General features: G+C 37.5%; 1 protein-coding gene across 14 annotated transcripts in view; it reads left to right on the forward strand.

The window, feature by feature from the left end:
* The window catches only part of FHOD3 (formin homology 2 domain containing 3), a 719,587-nt gene that overhangs the window by 593,975 nt on the left and 107,204 nt on the right, over nt 1-18,408 (forward strand). For 8 of the 14 annotated variants that reach the window (XM_007486745.3, XM_056820791.1, XM_056820792.1 and 5 more), the window contains one exon: nt 9,653-9,867. In XM_007486745.3, coding sequence (XP_007486807.2) covers nt 9,653-9,867 — 215 coding nt within the window. Of the gene's footprint in view, nt 1-843; nt 895-9,652; nt 9,868-18,408 lie in introns of all 14 variants that reach the window. The other 6 variants (XM_007486741.3, XM_007486739.3, XM_007486740.3 and 3 more) reach the window with 1 other exon arrangement.

Consider the following 18,408-nt stretch of genomic DNA (forward strand, 5'->3'; position numbering starts at 1 on the left):
GGAAGGAAGGAAGGAAAGAAGGAAAGAAGGAAGGAAGGAAGGAAGGAAGGAAGGAAGGAAGGAAGGAAGGAAGGAAGGAAGGAAGGAAGGAAGGAAGGGAAAAAAGTAGGGAAAGAAGGAAGGAAGGAAGGGAGGGAGGGAGGAAAATAAACAAAGAAAGAAACTGGGATCGTCACATAGTTTCTATTATTAGGTAGCTAGATGGTATAGTAAATGGAATGATGGATTTAAAATCAAGAAGACCTTAGTTCAGATTCTGCCTCAAACTAGCTGTGTAGCCCTGAGCAAATCCCATAATGTCTCTCAGCCTCAGTTTCCTCAGCTACAAAATGGGGATAATAATGTCATCTACCTCACAGAATTATTGAAGGGATCAAACATGGTGGCATGTGATGACATATTTAAAACATTTTACAAACCTTATATCTCCTTATAAATGTCAGCTTTTATTCTTATATTCCTTTTTCCACTTGTCACTAACTACTATGTTGAGGTAAAAATGCTGATAGTACTTGAATCTTTTGTACTGAAAAGTCCAAGTTTGTATCCACTTAAGGGTGTCGGTGTATATGAAGAGATTCACAAACTTTAAATCATCATATAAATGCTATTATCATTATTTATCATCATTATGATTGTTATTATATTGTGATAGGGACAAAGGAAGGATGCAGACTCAATTTTTTGAAACAGGAGGGAATGCTTTTCCATCTACAGTTGTTTTTATTACTAAAAGAAGACTTTCATTATTGTTAACCATTTCTTTATCATTTGCTGATCATCTAATGCTATCATTCTCTCCATCATTTCTTCAAAAAAAATTCTCCTGTATGATTCTGTTAGCCGAGATTATTTAGACAAAAGAGAGGAGCAAAGGCAAGCAAGAGAAGAAAGGTTTGTATGTCTGCCTGTCCCCTTTCCCATTTTAACCACACAGTTCTTGGAAGTAAAACACAAAACTAACCAAGCATGCAAGAAAAACTATTAAAGTGAAATATTTTAGTATGGTTGCAGTTTAAATTAAATCCACTAACACCTCAGATTACTGTGGTTGAGGAATGGGATATTCTGATAAGCCACATTTTATATGTAAGTGCTGTGAAACCACTAAGGATGGAGGTGTCTCTGGTAAGACTGAAGAACCTTTCTTCATTTCCAGAATTCACAGGTAAGCAGTTTTATTAGGGGGAGGAACAAAAAATAAGGAAACACTCATTTATTAACTCCCACTATGAGGTAGACACTGTACTAATTGTTACAGACGTCTCACAACAACCCTGTAAGGTGGGTGCTATTATTAGCCCCAATTTAAAGTTGAAAAAATTGAGGCAACCTGAGATTAAGTGACTTTGCCCTACGGTCACATAGCTAGTAAGTATCTGAGGCTGGCTTTGAATTCAGGTCTTCCTTTCTCCAAGTCCAGTGCTTTATCCACTAGGCCACCTAATTGCCTATTATCCTTTAATAATTGACTTTTTTGTTGTTATTTTAAAAACATCTTACCAAAAACACATCTTAATGAAGGTTGCCAGTTCATTGGATAAGAGGTCAACACATTTTTGGAAAAAATACAAAGGTTAAAGCTGGCTCTAATGACTAATTAAACAAAATAAGCCACTTTGTTAAAATTATTTCAATTACATATTTTAAAAGATAATCATTTTTCCTATCATGTTCTTTGTAGCCTAAGATAGACACATAGCATAATAGTGTGTAGGATTTGGAGTTAAGAAGACCTAAGTTGAAGTCCCACCTCTTTTGCTCCCAAGTCAAACCACCCTAAGCATGACAGTGCATCTTGAAGTGCCTTGCCAAACTCCCTAGGTCTTATCTCCTAAATCGCATATACCTTGTGCTCTTTCTTGGTGGAGAGAGTTCCCACACCAAGAGTTCCTCCCCTGATGAAATCACAGACACTTTCCTAGAGCTAGTCCTGTCTAGTTCCAAATGTCTCCTTCTTCAACCATAGAGGATGCATGGTAATTCTGATTGGCTGTGACAGTGAAAAGTGCAGTGTGGATGCTGGCACTTGAACAGATTAGCAAAATGAAGCAACCAGAAATGAAGACTGGAGGCAGGTAGCTAGTACAGTAGATAGAGCACCAGGCCTAGAGTCTGGGAGAGGATTGGGGTCAAATATGGCCTCAGATAATTCCTTGTTGTGTGATCCTGGGCAAGTCACTTAGCCCCAATTGCCTGGCCCTTGCTGATCTTCTGTCTTAGAATTGATACTAAGACAGAAGGTAAGGGCTTTTAAAAAAAAAAAAGGAAGAAAGGGGGGCAGCTGGGTAGCTCAGTGAATTGAAAGCCAGTCCTAGAGATGGGAGGTCCTAGGTTCAAATCTGGCCTCAGACACTTCCCAGCTGTGTGACCCTGGGCAAGTCACTTGACCCCCATTGCCTAGCCCTTACCACTCTTCTGCCTTGGAGCCAATAGACAGTATTGACTCCAAGATGGAAGGTAAGGGTTTAAAAAAAAAAAGGAAGGAAGGAAGGAAGGGAGGGAGGGAGGGAGGTAAGGAGGGAATGAGGCAAGGAAAGAGAGAAACTTAATAGTTTGTGATCTCAGTATTTTTCTTTCATTGAAGGTGTTTATTTAATTTTATTACATATAATTGCCCTAATAATAGTCCTTTTATTGAGACATTTTGCTCTATTTTTAATAGAATTGAGGGATTTGGAGAGTTCAAATATATTTTAGATAGAGTTCCGGATTCCAAACTTTTTTAGGTTGTGTGATTGTACTTTTAGGTTATGTCCACACATGGCAAACAAAAACAGCTGTAGTTACTTAAAAGCTGCTGGTGAGGTCTCGGGGCATTGTGTCTTAAAGTCTGAGCTATCTCTGACAGACCTTGAAATATACGGAAACTATTGGGAAGAAGCTATTTCATTTCATTATTTTTGGCTGCTTATTTTTCTCCAAATAAGACAATTAAGACGGTGCAAAAAACTTGGCCAATTTCCTGCTCTCCTCTTCCCCTTCCTCTTGCACCCATCCAGATTTCAGATTTCAGTGTGAATAATTATGTTTGTTCTTTTAAATGCTGTCCAAGTTTGTTTGTTGGTTTGTTTTTTATCTCTAAAATATCATGCTCCTATAGACCACTACTGGCAGTTAATTGTAGTCACAGATAGTATGTGTGTTGTTTTAGGTGGCTTTTTAGCAACCCAGAATTGAGCTTTGTGTTGAAAAAGTTGCTCTCTAGTTCTTTATTTCTGAAGATCTATGTGAATAGCACCAAGAGAAAGAAGATTTCTCAAAGTCGATACAAACCTGATTGATTGGGGAGCAAAATGAAGAAAATTCCAAACCATTGAGGATTGGGAAGTAATTATCTAACCAGTCTTCCAAGTCATTTTTTAGTGGTAGTTAGTGGTTTGTCAAAGTAATGGGGCCACACTATGCCACTTTAGAGAAACGTGGCATTGGGGATAGAAATCCCAAGAGTTGGTAATAGGCAAGGTAATGATTAGCAAGTCAAACACAATTTTTTCCTATTCATTGACACATCTTTTGAACACATTCTCTATGTCTGGTATTGCCCTAGGTTCTTTTGGGGATACCAAAAAAGTACAAAATATTATAACCCATCCATGAACTCATGTGAAATAATTAGAAATGATTAAATATGAAACTGTGTCCTATTGGTTATAAATGCAAAAGAGTTCAGAGTAGAGAGAGGCAACTCCGACTGGATCAGCGAAAGAGAATCTCATGGAGGCAGACGAAATTAAAATGATTTTTGAAGGTTCAATATTTGATATGTTTAAGTGTCAGAGCTAAATGGGAAAGGGGGAGGGCATTTTAAATTGGTAGGAAAGCATGAACAAAGTTGACAAAGTGGAAATGATAGTGTTGCACTGAGAAACCAATTGTACAATCTCAGTAATCCCTAACAGTAGAACTAGTCTCAATGGATGCAAGTTTCAGAGAGGTAGAAAGTACATATTAGGACAATATTCCTGGCAGAATTGCCTCAGTATGGTCCTCATAACTGAAGGTGTGGCAGTAGAGGTTGGATTTCTTCTTGACAGCAAAGTTGGATGGAAAGGAGTGTTTGTATCTCTGATTAACTAGGGTTTGACAAGATGGCCAAGGTCTTGTCTGACTGTAAGCACTTGATTCTGAGTTGGAAACCCAGAAGAATGATAGAGGAATGGACAAAATTGGAATTGTAGAAAAGGGCCACCAACTGGAGAGGGAACAATTAGTTCAGAAAAGACATGCATTTGAATTTGAAATGTTAGTGGACATTCAGTTAAAGATACCATCATCTATGCAGTTTGAAGTATACAACAGCAGTGTAGACAAAAACTCAAGGCTAGAAAAATAAGGATTTGGAGTTATCCTCAAAGAGATATTCAAGAAGGCAGTGAAGCCTATAAACATAATATATGATCATAGGATAATAGATGTAAAGCTGGAAGGAGCCTAAGAAGTGGTCTCATTTAAGCCTCTCATTGACATATAAAGGAAACAATTCCAAAGAGGTTGTGACTTGCCCAAAGCCATATAGTGACAAAACTATTTTATTATTTATTATTATATTATTTTTATTATTATTTTTATTTATATATATTTATTATTATTATATTATAATATATAATATAATATTATTATTTATTATTAAAATTTGATCTCTGACACCAATCATGGAACCATGAGCCAGGACCATTTATCTTCTCTGACTTTCAGTTTCATTGCCCTGGTCCAGGCAGTCACTCATCACATGCCTGGACTATTGCAATATTCAAATCTATTTAACAACTCCAGATCATTATCCACTCTGCTGTCATATTTTTCTTCCTAAAACCCAATTCTTACCATGCCACTCCCTATTTCTTTAAATTTTAGTGGTCCTCTTTTATCTCCAGAATCAAATATGAAACCTCTGTTTGGTATTCGAAGCCTTTCATAAATTGACTCCTTCTTACTCTTCCAAATTTCTTAGATCTTACTTCTCACAAGGAATTCTGTGATCTAGTGACACTGGCCTCCTCTCATAAGGTATTCCATCTTTGGCCTCTTAGCTCTTTCATTGGCTGTTCTTTCCTGGAATTCTCCTCTCTATCTCCTGGCCTCTCTGATCTCCTTCATGTCTCTCCTAAAATTTACTGAGGGTTAAGTAGATTTAAATGAAGAAAGAACCTTGTAAAATACACATAATTAAGGAAAAAGAAGAGGAAATAATAAAGATGCCACAGGGGAAATTGTCAGAATCGGGAGAACCAGGAAGCATAGTGTCATAAAATACTAGAAAGAATTCTAAATGATGGGTGATTGACAGTGTCACATGTCACAGGGAAGTTAAAGAGGATAAGGAGTGTGAGGAAACAGTTTACTCTCATAGAATTTTAGGGTTTAAAATGGTTTACAGGCCATTAGTCTAATTCATTCCCCATTGAATGAATTACACAAGCATTTATTACAATTCAACAAATATTTTTGAGTGTTTACTGTGTTCCAGGCACTGTTAGTGGACAAGGATTCTGAAACTAATATGATCAGTTCCTGTCCTCAAGAAGCTTACCTTTTATTTGAAAGATGCAACCTGCCCACAGAGAAGTCAATTCAAAGTAATTTGAAGGGGGATAAAGCTCTTAGAATTAAAGCATTTGAAGATGGTTTCACTGAGGAGTAGTACCTGATTTTATCCTTGCAGTATAAGGTTTTGGGAACTGAAGATAGAGGCGACCTACTACCCTCCAGGACCAGGAGTGATGTGAGTCTATCTGAATTCTAGAAGTGCATTTGACAAACCCACACTTCTTCGAAACTTCCCTATTTCTCTTCTTCTGAAGTACCAAGTTAACAACCTCAGCATTATGTGTGACTCTTCACTCTTCAACATACTCAACCAACTCACAAATCTTATTGTTTCCACATTGGCAGCATCTCTTCTCTTCATCCCTTCCTCTCCTCTCACACAGTTACTATGCTAGTTCTGGCCTCATCACTGCTCTTTCTGTAACATTGCAGTTAAAAGAAATCTAATCATCTCCAATTTCTCTACAACAAAGTTCCTTAAAACACCAGTCTGATCATATCAGTCCCCTGTTCAGTAAACTTACTCTGGCTCCCTGCCTTTGTCACCTAGCCTAGGCTCTCATTCTTAAATATATATTTTTCTGCCTTCATCAATTTGAAGATTCTTCTAGATGGTAGGGAAAATAGAAGGAAAATATGCAGCAAGTGGATCCTTCTCTTTTTACTTCTCTTACCTTTTTTTTTTCAGAAGCCTTAACTTATTCTAGACTAGAACTCTTTGGACTATTGTCACCATTAGAAATCACCCCCCCCCCCCGGTAAAATGCCCTTCCCATTGTTCTATGGTGCCCTCCCTATTCACCACTGCTCTATCTACTGTGCTAACTGTCTTTTTAAATCTAACCTCATCATGAAACTTTCTAGGTGACTTTACTGGTCTCTTTATTTACATGCCTCTGTCCCTCCCCCCTTCTCCTTATTGAACTTACAATTATAAAATCAGAATTTTACCTTTGAGACTTTCATTCTGTAAAAATCCCTTAACTTGGGGGCAGCTGGTGTCTCAGTCGATTGAGAACCAGGCCCAGAGACAAGAGGTCCTGGGTTCAAATATGGCCTTAAACACTTCCTAGCTGTGTGGCCCTGGGCAAGTCACTTAACCCCCACTGCCTAGCCCTTACCTCTCTTCTGCCTCAGAACCAATACACAGTATTGATTCTAAAATGGAAGGTAAGGGTTTAAAAAAAATCTCTGAACTGGTCTCTCCCCTCTCCATTCCATCTTCCATAAAATAGCCAAAATGACTGCCCTAATATATGTTTTCTCATATCACTGTCCTCTCAGAAGACTTCAGTGGTTTACCATTCCTTATAGGATAAAATCCAAATTCTTCAATAAGTGTATTGTCCATGGCCCTTCATATTTTAGTTCCAGTATACTTTTTTAGTTTTCTTTCAGTCTCTGAATTCCAGGTTAAGTTTTTTCCCTGCTCTCACCTTGAACTTTTCCAGCCTCTGGGTATTCAAGCAATCTCCCATGCCTGAAACACATTCCTTTCTCATCTCATACAGTTGAAATTTTCCTCTTACTTCAAGGCTCAGCTCAGGGACCCCTTCCTCCTTAAAGCATAACCTGATCCTTACAAACAAAAGTGATTTCTTCTTCCTCCAATATTCCTATACTTCCTGAAGTATACTTCATCTCTTATTTTACCTTGCTATATTTCTCTCATACTTAACGGTGTACATTTCATCTTTCCAATCTATGAGATTCTAAATTTTGTAGCTGTATCTGTTTTTAATCTTTTTATTCATAGCACCCAAAACAGAAATAGTACTTAATAAAACTGTATTGACTTAAATTAACTGTAAGTTTCCAGCTATCTTTTCTCTGAACTCTTGGAAATTTGCTTTCTTAAAATACAAGGTAAAGATATTTCAACGTTGACTGGTCACTTTCATGACTATTATAAATTATGAGATGATCTGATTGCTATCTCTTTTTTATTCCCAACCAATTTTTCTTTTTTGGTTAGAAGATGAAACCAAAATTTGAGATCACCTTGTGTTTTTTCACTTTCTGGGAAATAAAATTTTTGTCAAGGAAGGTACCATTTTCTCACTCCCCAGGTAGAAATAATTAAATGTGAAAACTTCACCAGCTACCACTATGCATATAAATGTAATCATTCCTCAATCAATTGTGTCTATTCTATTTCTAGTTCTTTGATACTAAAAAGTAAATTTATTTTTATTATTATTTTTTAAACCCTTACCTTCTCTCTTGGAGTCAATACTGTCTATTGGCTCCAAGGCAGAAGAGTGGTAAGGGCTAGGCATTGGGTGGTCAAGTGACTTGCCCAGGGTCACAGAGCTGGGAAGTGTCTGAGGCCAGATTTGAACCCAGGACCTCCCATCTCTAGGCCCGACTCTCAATCCACTGAGCCACCCAGCTGCCCCCTAAAAAGTAAATTTTTAAAAATTGGCTATAAATACTTTGGTAACCTTTCTTTTTAACTTTTACCTCCTTGGAGAATATGCCTAGCAGTGAAATTTCTTGGTCAAACTGTACTGACATTTTAGTCACTTTCTTCAAATAATTTCAAATTGCTTTACAGAATGGTTGGGCCACCAACAGTGCTTTTGTATGGCACATTTATTTTCAATCAGCAGCAAACATTTACTGGGTGTCTGTTATATGCCAGACACTGTCCTAGGTGCTGAGGTCATTACAAATGACTCAAATGCTCATATCCTCCGGGTGCATGTAGTTAGCATGGGAATACAAGCAGTATACATGTACAAAGATAACCAACTATACAAATCAGTAAATCATAAATCTCAAATGAGGGTCACATAGGTGGAGCTGTAGGACTTTCAGCAAAGAGAGAAATCACCTTGAGTTGCCATGTTCTTAGAAGTCCTCTCTTCCACTTCCATAAAGGTATGGACTGGAGCTGGGTCTTAAAATGTAAGTGGTACTTGAATAGGTGGCAAGAAGGGAAGCGGCTACTACAACATAAAGAATTTCTAGAGTCTTTGAGGCAAGAAAACAGGAATTATTTTAAACTTTGCATTAGTTTCAAGAAAATGTTAACATGTGCACTGCCTTCCTTGTCTTAAGTGATTTTAGGATGTGGTTCTATAGTGATTCAGCAATGGTAGAATGTGTAGGAGCTGGATGGGCTCCTTGGTGGGAATGTCATGATCAATTAGCTATTGGTTATTGATCATGTAGCTATATTGTAAGAGATGCTGAGGGAGGAGGGAGACATCTCAAAGCTCTTTAGAATGTAATTATGATAAGATAGTCGTAAGTCTGCTACAGTTATATTCATCAATTTATTCCTTTGCAAATAATGGTGGATAAAATTAGCAGACATCTGGAAGAGGCACATATTTCAAAGTTATTTTGGTCTGATTCTATAAAGCACAGTATGAAGAATATGATTGGTAGCTGGTCTTAATAAACAGTGAGTTCTGCCTGCCTAAAATGCAAAACAGATGTATCTTTGTTCTTTTAAACTGACTTTGATGAATCAACTATATGTGACGTCAGGTCCAAGCTATTGGGTGGCTGAGTCCGGCTCAGAAATATTTTAGAATATAAAAAAGTTTCCATTGTAGACGCTGAGAGAACAAAGTGAATTCCAGTGCATTGCTGTTAGCATTGAAGCAGGTTCAGAAACTCAGAGGCCACAGTCCAAACTCTCACTATTGGTATTTTTCTAGGGAACTTTTTTTTTGTTTGTTTTACCCTTTGCACTGAGCCATCTTCCTTTCTCCTCATCTGTGCACTTTCAGAGTTGTCTGTTTGGAACTTTCTCTGTCCTGGGGGTTTTTTGTTTGGATTATTTATTCAAATGCTTCCCAAGTGGTAAAGATAAGATTATAGAGAATGGACTGGCAGTATCTGGGGACTTGGTGACATTGTCTTTCTCCCCACTATTTGAGCTGCTATGAATGGTGTGAGTTTTTTCTTTTATCATTAGCATCTTGGCTTTGCAGTCTCGTTTTTTGGCAGACCGACCCATGAGTCCGTTTTGCACTGTTGTCCATGCATCAGGAAATCAGCTCACTCTGCAGGTGTTTCAGCCATAAACAAGCAGCAACCACAGCCTTCTCTTTCTTTTTACGGAAACCCTTTGGAATTTAACTTTCAGATACAAATACTTGGAGCAGTTGGCAACGGAGGAGTATGAGAAGGAGCTGAGAAGTCGGAGTACAAGCCGAGGCAGGACTGAACTCTGCTTAGACTTGAGTGCTCCTGCAGCCCCGACTTCTCCCCTTCCCAAGTGCATTAGCCCATCGTCCATACAGTCCCGAGAGGAGCTTAAGGAAACTTCAGTCTCCCAAGGAACAACCCAGCCTGCTGAAGGTGAGTGTAAGAAAGCATATAGGGAAATGAGTCATTTGACAATGATCATTTTCTTCACTTAGCTTAATCTTTTGAAGAGCAGCAACAGCATGCTCTTCATATCTTTTCTCTACAAAATAATATTGAAATACCACTGAGAGGTAAGTGGAAGCCTGTCATGTAGGTTTCCACTTGCCTCTATCTTTCCTCGACTACATTTTAGTGTCTTAATATGTTTATGCTGAACTCTTAATGACATGTTGTAATGTGGGATATCTGAAAAGAAGAACATCGTATGGAGCAAGATATAACTTTGACTATCTATTCTGATGCTGGTTACAAACTATGGCATAATAAAACATTATCTTATGCCTTTGTTTGGGAAGGGAAACTTTTATTGCCAAGACTATAAGAACAAATCCATCTCAGCAGGCTGAATTAATTGTTCTCACAGAAGCTGAAATGAGTTGAAGGTGGGGGGGACTGGGGGGAGGAAGGGATGTCAATCTAGAGAAGAACAGAAGCCAAATAACAAAGAAGAAAAAAATGCTTTAATTTTTTTTCTTGCTTTCAGAAAAGTTACTAGCATGCGGTATGTGTATACATGTGAGGGAATTCTACACATGCATTTTACTGTTTTTAGACAAAATTGGTTGCATGCTATATTCTGCAAACTTTATTTCCCAAGTATTTTTATGATTTCTAAGACATGTTAAGAATCAGTTATCATGCTTGTTTTTTGCCATCCAGAATGGTCCCTGTAATACTGACTGGTAGTTACCATTGAAGTAACTATTACAATTTAGTTAAATGTTTTGATATTAGCCAACCAAAGAGAACAGAAATATTAACTTCATAACTCTAGAAGTATTTCCTAAATATGATATAGTAAAATATAGTTTCATTTAGCCCATGTATTGACTATACAACTTCAGGATTGGATATAATCAAGAGATTCATTCTATCTAATTTGTCTTTGTCTTTGTGACTACACAAGGAGCAGAGACCTAGAAAGACCACTTCAACAAGTAGGAGATTCCATCAACCAGATATTTCAGTCCCATCCAAGCCTACTGTGATTTTATAGGAACAAATCACTAGGTCAAGGGAAATTCTGGCATCTTTTTGAGACTAAAATTTTAGCAATTATTGCTATTCACCTAAAGATTCAGTCTTCAAAATCCATTTCACTGAACATGAAACAAGTAGATTATCCTTTCTCAAGTCTATACATTCCAGCCCCTGTTTTGAAGCATCATTCTATCATCTGGTCTTAATGGTACTGTAACAGGACAAAAATACATTTGTCAGTAGTTTAAGAAATTCCACTGGAGAGACAAGAGGTCTTAGGTTCAAATCTGGCCTCAGACACTTCCTAGTTATGTGACCCTGGGCAAGTCACTTAATCCCTATTGCCTAGCCCTTACCACACTTCTGCCTTAGAAGAACATAATATTGACTATAAGACAGAAGGTAAGGATTTAAAGAAATTCCCAGAAATGTTTTATTCCACTCTTTTGGTCTGTGTTCTGAACAAGCCTTAATATAACTAACATTTAAATCGTGCTTTAAGGTTTGCAAAGCACTTTACATATTTCATTTGATCCTCGCAAAAGCCCTTGGAGATTGGTTTTATTATTATTTCCATTTTACAAGTTGAAAAACAAAGACTTAGATAAGTTAAATGACTTACTCAGCATCATATAGCTATTAAGAAAGTGTCTAAGGCAGGATCTGAATTCAGGTCTTTCTGATTCCAAGTCCAGTCCACTGTGCCACCTGAGTGCCTAATTTGATCCTGAGCACAGGCAGTTTACTCCATCTTACTCTTGTCAGATAGTAATATCTAAAACAAGCAAAAAGTGTGTTCAACTCCTAAAAGATTATCAAAGGCAAATGAGTGTATGCTCCACGTTAACTTGGTAGATTAACATGAAGCAATAGTCAAGGTGTGACCAACTGGGTCCAAGAGCATCCTCTCAACCTTCAAGCTTGATACTTCTTTTGGTCCTAGCTATGTTTTCCTCCAGTCCAACTTTGCCAGCTATATAGTTCATTGGATAGTCATCCCCTGAGGGCTTGCAATCAGAGAGCTCTAGTTCTATAGTTCAGCATGCCTGACAAATATGGAGATATTTATCAAATCTTTATAAGGAAACATGAAATATTTACTTTGTGTAACTTCTTAAGATTTTTGAGTTTGTTAGTATTATCGTCTCCCTTGAACCGCTCTCTGCCCTTAGAATAGGGTTAATTAAGAAGTTGTTTTGTCAAGAACAAACAGTAAAGCCTTTCTGGAATCTTTCCTGGAAATAGAATGCCTGAATCTAGAAAAAAAATCTTTTCAAAAGATCAAAACAGTATTGGATACAATTAATGTCCTCAAGAGAGTAATTTGTGATTTCTAGGATTATATGTACTTTCCGCCATAGGCTGAATGAGTCTATTGGAAATTAAAATGACTTTTGCCCTTTGTAACTCCATTACTAATCACACTGCTTGGCACAGAAGGAACACTTAATAAATATTTTTTAGCTAACTGAGTGGTATGAATTTAGTTTTTTCTCTTTCTCCTCAATGCAAGTGTATTTGAGGACAGGATAGAATTAGAATTACAATGAGGTGGGTTGGGACATAAAAGAAACTCCTGAGAATAATTTCCAGGGGGCCTCACTGTGTCTGGATGGTCCCTGCAGCAAAACTGGAGAAGCTTCTAAAAGCTTTGGGTAGTCATGTTTGCTGGCTGTCTTCGATGCTCTTCTTAAATGGAATCTAGAGTAGTTACACTGTTTGCCTCACAAAGTGGTTGTCAAGAAATCATTTTGTAAATGTTAAATGGGCTGCATAAATGTGAAACACTGGTATCAGTCTATTATAGCAGGACCCCTTTTCAAATGGTGAAAACATTGGAATTTCTTGAATGTTCTTAATGGATATACCACCATCAGATCTGGAAAAATGGAGTCATCCAAATATTTGAACTACTGAGAACATCTGGCATCATGTGGACCACATATCTCGATGATTGACTGAATCTTTCACTTTTTATCCAGATGTGTTGTCATTGAGGGATGCCACATGATCTTTTTACTACACCACCTTCCAACTCTTCAAAGAAAAAACTCCCAGCGGCATATATTTTTAAAGTATATTTGCTGAGTTGTGAGAAAGGAGGGAGGAATATCCCAGAACTGTTGTTCACAATATATATTCCTTTAGAAATTCCCTTCTTTCAAATGCATCACAAATTCCTGAAAATTCTTAAAAGAAAGGATATGGAGAGCAGTGGATAGAGTGTTAGATTTTGGTTCAGAAAGATCTGCGTTCAAATCCTTTCACAGAACTTTAAAAGCTGGGTAACCCTGGACAAGTCACTTAGTTTCTTTCAGTCTCATTTCCTCATCTGTAAAATGGGCATAATTGTTGTGAGGACCAAATGAGATAGTATATGTAGAGCATGTTAAAAATCGTAAAGCATTACTAAATTAAGGATATTTATTATTATTAAGATAATACTAATCAATGGCTCCTATAATATGCCTTAGATTCATATCTTTATTAATCTGAAACCTTCCTAAACAGTGTACTCCATCCACTAATGGGGGTAATTTCTGTCTAGTCATTATTGTGATGCATCCCTTGAGTTACTATTCAAGTTGTAGACATGAATTTGCTCCAGTCTGTTCATAAGCTGTGTCCCCTGGCAGTTTTCCAAAAAGTTGCCCTGAATTCAGTGTCATGGCCTGTTTACATCACCCTTTGGGAAACTAATAACCCAAATGGGGCTCCAACCAACAATAAGTTTGATATCATTATCACCTTGCCATAACCGGCTGAACTACCCCACCAGAACTCCAAGCAAATTTGTTAGGCATTTCATTCTTGCACATTACAGACAGTTTCACACAATTTCTGAAGCATGGCAAAACAGCTCACTTATTCTTTTAATAGACTCATTAACTTATCAGCATCAGAAGGCCCTCAGAGATCATCTAGTGACAGAATCTCAAAATCTCAGATGTCGAAGGAACCTCAGAGACCATGTAGTCCAAGCCATACCTGAATAAAGAATCCCTTCTGTCATCACACCCAACAATTGCCCTCATTTTAAAGATGCCAAAAATTGTTAGAGAAATTCAACAGCTTGCTCAGAGTCACCTAAGTCAAAAGAAGAGCCTGGTCTCCTAGTGAATGTCACGTATCTTTCCTAATTTTCTACTCTTCACTTACCCTGCCCTATACATTAAAATGACTTTCAACTTTGAGTTTTCATCCTGTTAACATTAAATAATCACATGCTGTTGAATTACTAGCCAGAGAAGCTCTTAATGTGTTCACAGTAGGCAAAGAAATAGGCAAATTTTCAAATTGTAGAATCTTTCTTCAATCTGAATCTCAAGGGAGTTATTCGAGTGATACAAAGGTAATTCTTATTCATTCCTGGACATACTAAAGGTGGCAATTACATTGGTGTCTTTCAGGATTAGAGTGCCCATTTTCTAGAAATGAAACTGAAGTTCATAAAATGGAAGTGAATGTAATTGCTATCATGAGTGCTACACATATATTGCTGAACTTTATTTTACCTGAATAGATGTTTAAAGTATGACTGATATTTTTAATAAATTACATTTGTTACTTATCCATCTATAGCTTAAAGACTTTATGTAATTTCTAATAATTCAGATAGAAATGTGATGGGAAAAAAGATTTCTTGTGTTGAATGTCGGACTTTCTTGTCATCAGATATCTAGATGCTTCTGAATATCCAGATGTTTGGCATATGTCACGTTTTTATACCTAAAACCCATAAATGTTTGGTCCTAAAAAGTTAAAATGTATTTTCACTCATAAATTATATGGCCTGAGTTTTTTTTAATAATAAAATTAAGAAGTTAAATAAAAAGACCAAATTCCATTCCTTGGTTTGGGGAGTTGGAGAGAATGAAGCTGTGTCTTGGCTTTCCCTGGCCTTTCCACATCTAGCCTCTCTAGATGACTCCCATATCACTCAAAAGCCACTATCTCTTCCTCTACAAACTCTCCTGTCTCCAGTTTTTCTTGCCTCTCTTTCCCAGATTCTCTATTTAATCTTGCTCTTGGGTCAAGGCACAACTTTTTCTAGATCCCTTCAGTCCACAGAAAAGAGGACCTGTGTTAATCCAGGTAGAGACTTGGTTTGAAGTCATTTTGCTTTTAAGCCACAAGCCTACGAGAAAGCAATTGAGAGGAAGTAGATGAAATGTTGACATTGTTGTTACCTCCAGAATGTCTGCCAGAATTGACTCAGAATCTCCCTGATCAGTGGAAACTCACCACCTAACTCTACTCTCTTCTGACTGTGAGCTGTTGAAGGGAACCTGCCCAAGGGTTTAGTGAGATAATAAACAGTGTTTCTGGGTATATGCTGAGTTTTCCCTGGGATAGAATAGCTACTTCAGAAGGACTAAATGGAAAAAGTTAAGGAGAAAAGAGGGAAACCAAGTCTAGTAGATCTCTAGAGCCTTGGAGTTCTGAACTGCAGGGATGTCGCTGATTGAGTATCCATAGTAAGTTCATCATTAATATGGTGAGCAACCAGAAAAGGCCCAAGGATGGGGAAGGATAGAGAAAGAGATGATCACCCCGGATCAGGAAGAAAACTTATTAAAAGTTGCATGCTGATCAGTAGCAGGACTGGGCTCAGTCCCTGTATTTCTAGCCTTAGAGATTTGAAGAGAGAGACAGAGTGAGGGAGCCAGAAGGAGGAGAGACACTCAGATTGCCAAAAAAATGTTTATTAGTCTGTGTTGAAACATCCTTGAACTGGAGACTAATGATAATGAGCAGACATCTCTCTCCCTCAACATTTATAGAGTCTAGAAAGAATGCCTTTAACAAAGAATAGAGACCAACTTCTAAGTAGAAGAAGTGGAACTACCTAATCCCTGGTTGATGATCCCCTATATGATAATGGAGAATAATTAGTTTGAGATCCTTTATGGACTCTGGCTGATTTGCATTTTAGCTCTGGATTGCAAATAGAAGATCCAGGGTTATACATGTTCAAAAATATCAGAAAGGAGCCTTAGACTTTACCTCATCCAAATACTCACAAAATTCAGGCATCCCCTTCTAAAACAAATACTTATAGCATTTAAGACTGGAGAAGACTTTGGTGATCCTCCAACTTAATCCATTCATTTTATAGATGAGAAAACTGCCCAGAGTAAGCAACTGACTTGCCCAAGATCATTCAGGAAGTAACAAACAAAGCTAGAATTCAAACATGGGTCCTCTGCTCTTCAAAGCCCATTCTCTTCTCAGTATACTATGTTGCAGAATAAACATGAGCTTGAACCCTTCCACAGGTGTGGTTCATGTCCCCTCCATTTCACTGATGAACTGCTCTGCTTGTTACAAAGTCCTTATTTCTATCGAGCTGAAATATCTTCCCCTTTAGTATCTACCCGCAGGTCCTAATTCTTTCTTCTATAGCAATACAGAATAAGTCTACTCTTCTGAAATGGAAATTCTTCTAATCACTGAAGACAGACATCGTTCTACCTTAGATTTCTCCATCTTCAATTCTCTCATAATTGTTTCTTAATTGAGATGGTTTCTATGTCTTTCCTTACATTACCTGCCCTCCTTTAGAGGCAATCTAGCCTTTAAAGGTGCCTCTTGCAATGTGGTGCTGAGAATTCACAATATTGATATGATATAGTCCTATTTACAGGATATAGTCCGACTAACTTTGTTTATTAAGATAATTAATTCCCATGACCTGGACATTCTACTGCTATTGATGTAGTTTGGGTTTTATTAGTTTTTTAACTACTTTTTTTCACATGCATATATTTATTTGGGAGTTTATTTGGTCTATTTCAAAAAGGAAATTTATTATGTAGATTGGAATACTGGCATCAAAAGAGATTAGAAGGGGCAGCTAGGTTGTTCAGTGATTTGAGAGCTAATCCTAGAGATGGAGGTTCAAATCTGGCCTCAGATACTTCATAGCTGGATGACCCTGGACAAGTCACTTAACTCCCATTGCCCAGCCTTTGCTTCCTGCCTTGGAACCAATGCACAGTATTGATTCTAAGATGGAAGGTAAGGGTTTAAATAAAAAGAGACAAATTCTCTAAAGAGAAACCCAATTTTGTAAGTATATGTTCAAACAAGGAATTTCTGAAGTCTATCAGAGAGTAGATTTGAATTACCTGGGATAAGATACTACAATTGCTACTAAATTTGGCACTGTTTTCTAGAAGCTAAATTTAAAAAAAATGAAAACTCTTGGATCATTGGATTTTCATCATAACAAAAGAAATCACATATACTTGTCAGAAACTTTTTTTCTGGAATTAAACTCAAAGAAGAACTCACAAGTCTTTGTGTAAGAGTTGGACAGTGTAACAGGCAATGTCTTTCCCCTCCTTTTTCAGAGGTAAAATAGTATAGTGGGAAGAGTATTGAATTTGGTGTCAGAGCACCTGGGTTTTCATTCTAACTCTTAACTCTTAATACCTCTGGGACGTGTAGCAAGTCAATTAATTTCTCTGGGCTTCAATTTCCTTCTCTATAAAATGAGGAGGTTGGGCTAGCTAACCTCTATGGTCACGTCCAGCTCTAAGTCTGTGAACCAATCAGAAAAGAATATAGAGATTGTTAGAACATGGAATTAAGGTATCAATCCTCTATAATAGCTGAGAGAATATCATTAACTGGATGTTCAGTGAAGAAACCTGAGCAGGGAAAGAATATGATTAAAATATTTTGAGTTCTACAACAGTCAGACACAGCAGAGATTAGAGAACTTTGGTCTGAGCCAGGAAGATTCATCTTCCTGAGTTCAGATCTGGCCTCAGATACTGACTAGCTGTGTGACCCTGAACAAGTTACTTAACCCAATTTCCCTCAGTTTTCTCATCTATAAAATGAGCCAGAGAAGGGCAAACCATTCTAGTATCCTTGCCAAGAAAATCCCAAATAGGATCATGAAACGTCAGATAACAAATGAAAAAATGACTAAAAAGCTTTGTATTCTAGTGATTGAACAGTACAGGAGATGCCTAATATATTAGATGAATCAAGCTGAACTCAAAAGAGTCAATTGTTCACATGTCCATTAATCTGGTTTTCCAATATTTGTTGTACTTATTGAGTCTCAGGAAAGTGTTTGGGCTCAAACAGTTCATGACTAGATTTGCTGACAAGTGCCCACAGAGCAGATACTCTGTTTTTCAAGGGAAAGCCACATGTTTTTGATACCAGACATGAGGAAAGTAGGACTGGCATTCTGGTGTATGGTTTGGCCCAAAGACAGTCCCTGTTTGTTTAATCAAAGACTGATGATAGATTGATGAATGCTGCAAATCATGTGAAATTGCTCTTAGCTGTGTTCTTGATGAGGCAGATTAACTATTCCAGCAAGTGATAACCAGGAATCACTAAACTGTATGTTTCTGAAAATTGCTTGCTCCTCATGAAAGATTTAATTTGGGAAACTCAGTCCTGCAGTTTCTCAAGCCAGTATAGAGTTTTGAAGGAATGCCCAACAGATTAATGGATCTGTAATGA

Source organism: Monodelphis domestica, chromosome 3 (genome assembly GCF_027887165.1).
Source record: "Monodelphis domestica isolate mMonDom1 chromosome 3, mMonDom1.pri, whole genome shotgun sequence".
Classification (NCBI taxonomy): Eukaryota; Metazoa; Chordata; class Mammalia; order Didelphimorphia; family Didelphidae; genus Monodelphis; species Monodelphis domestica.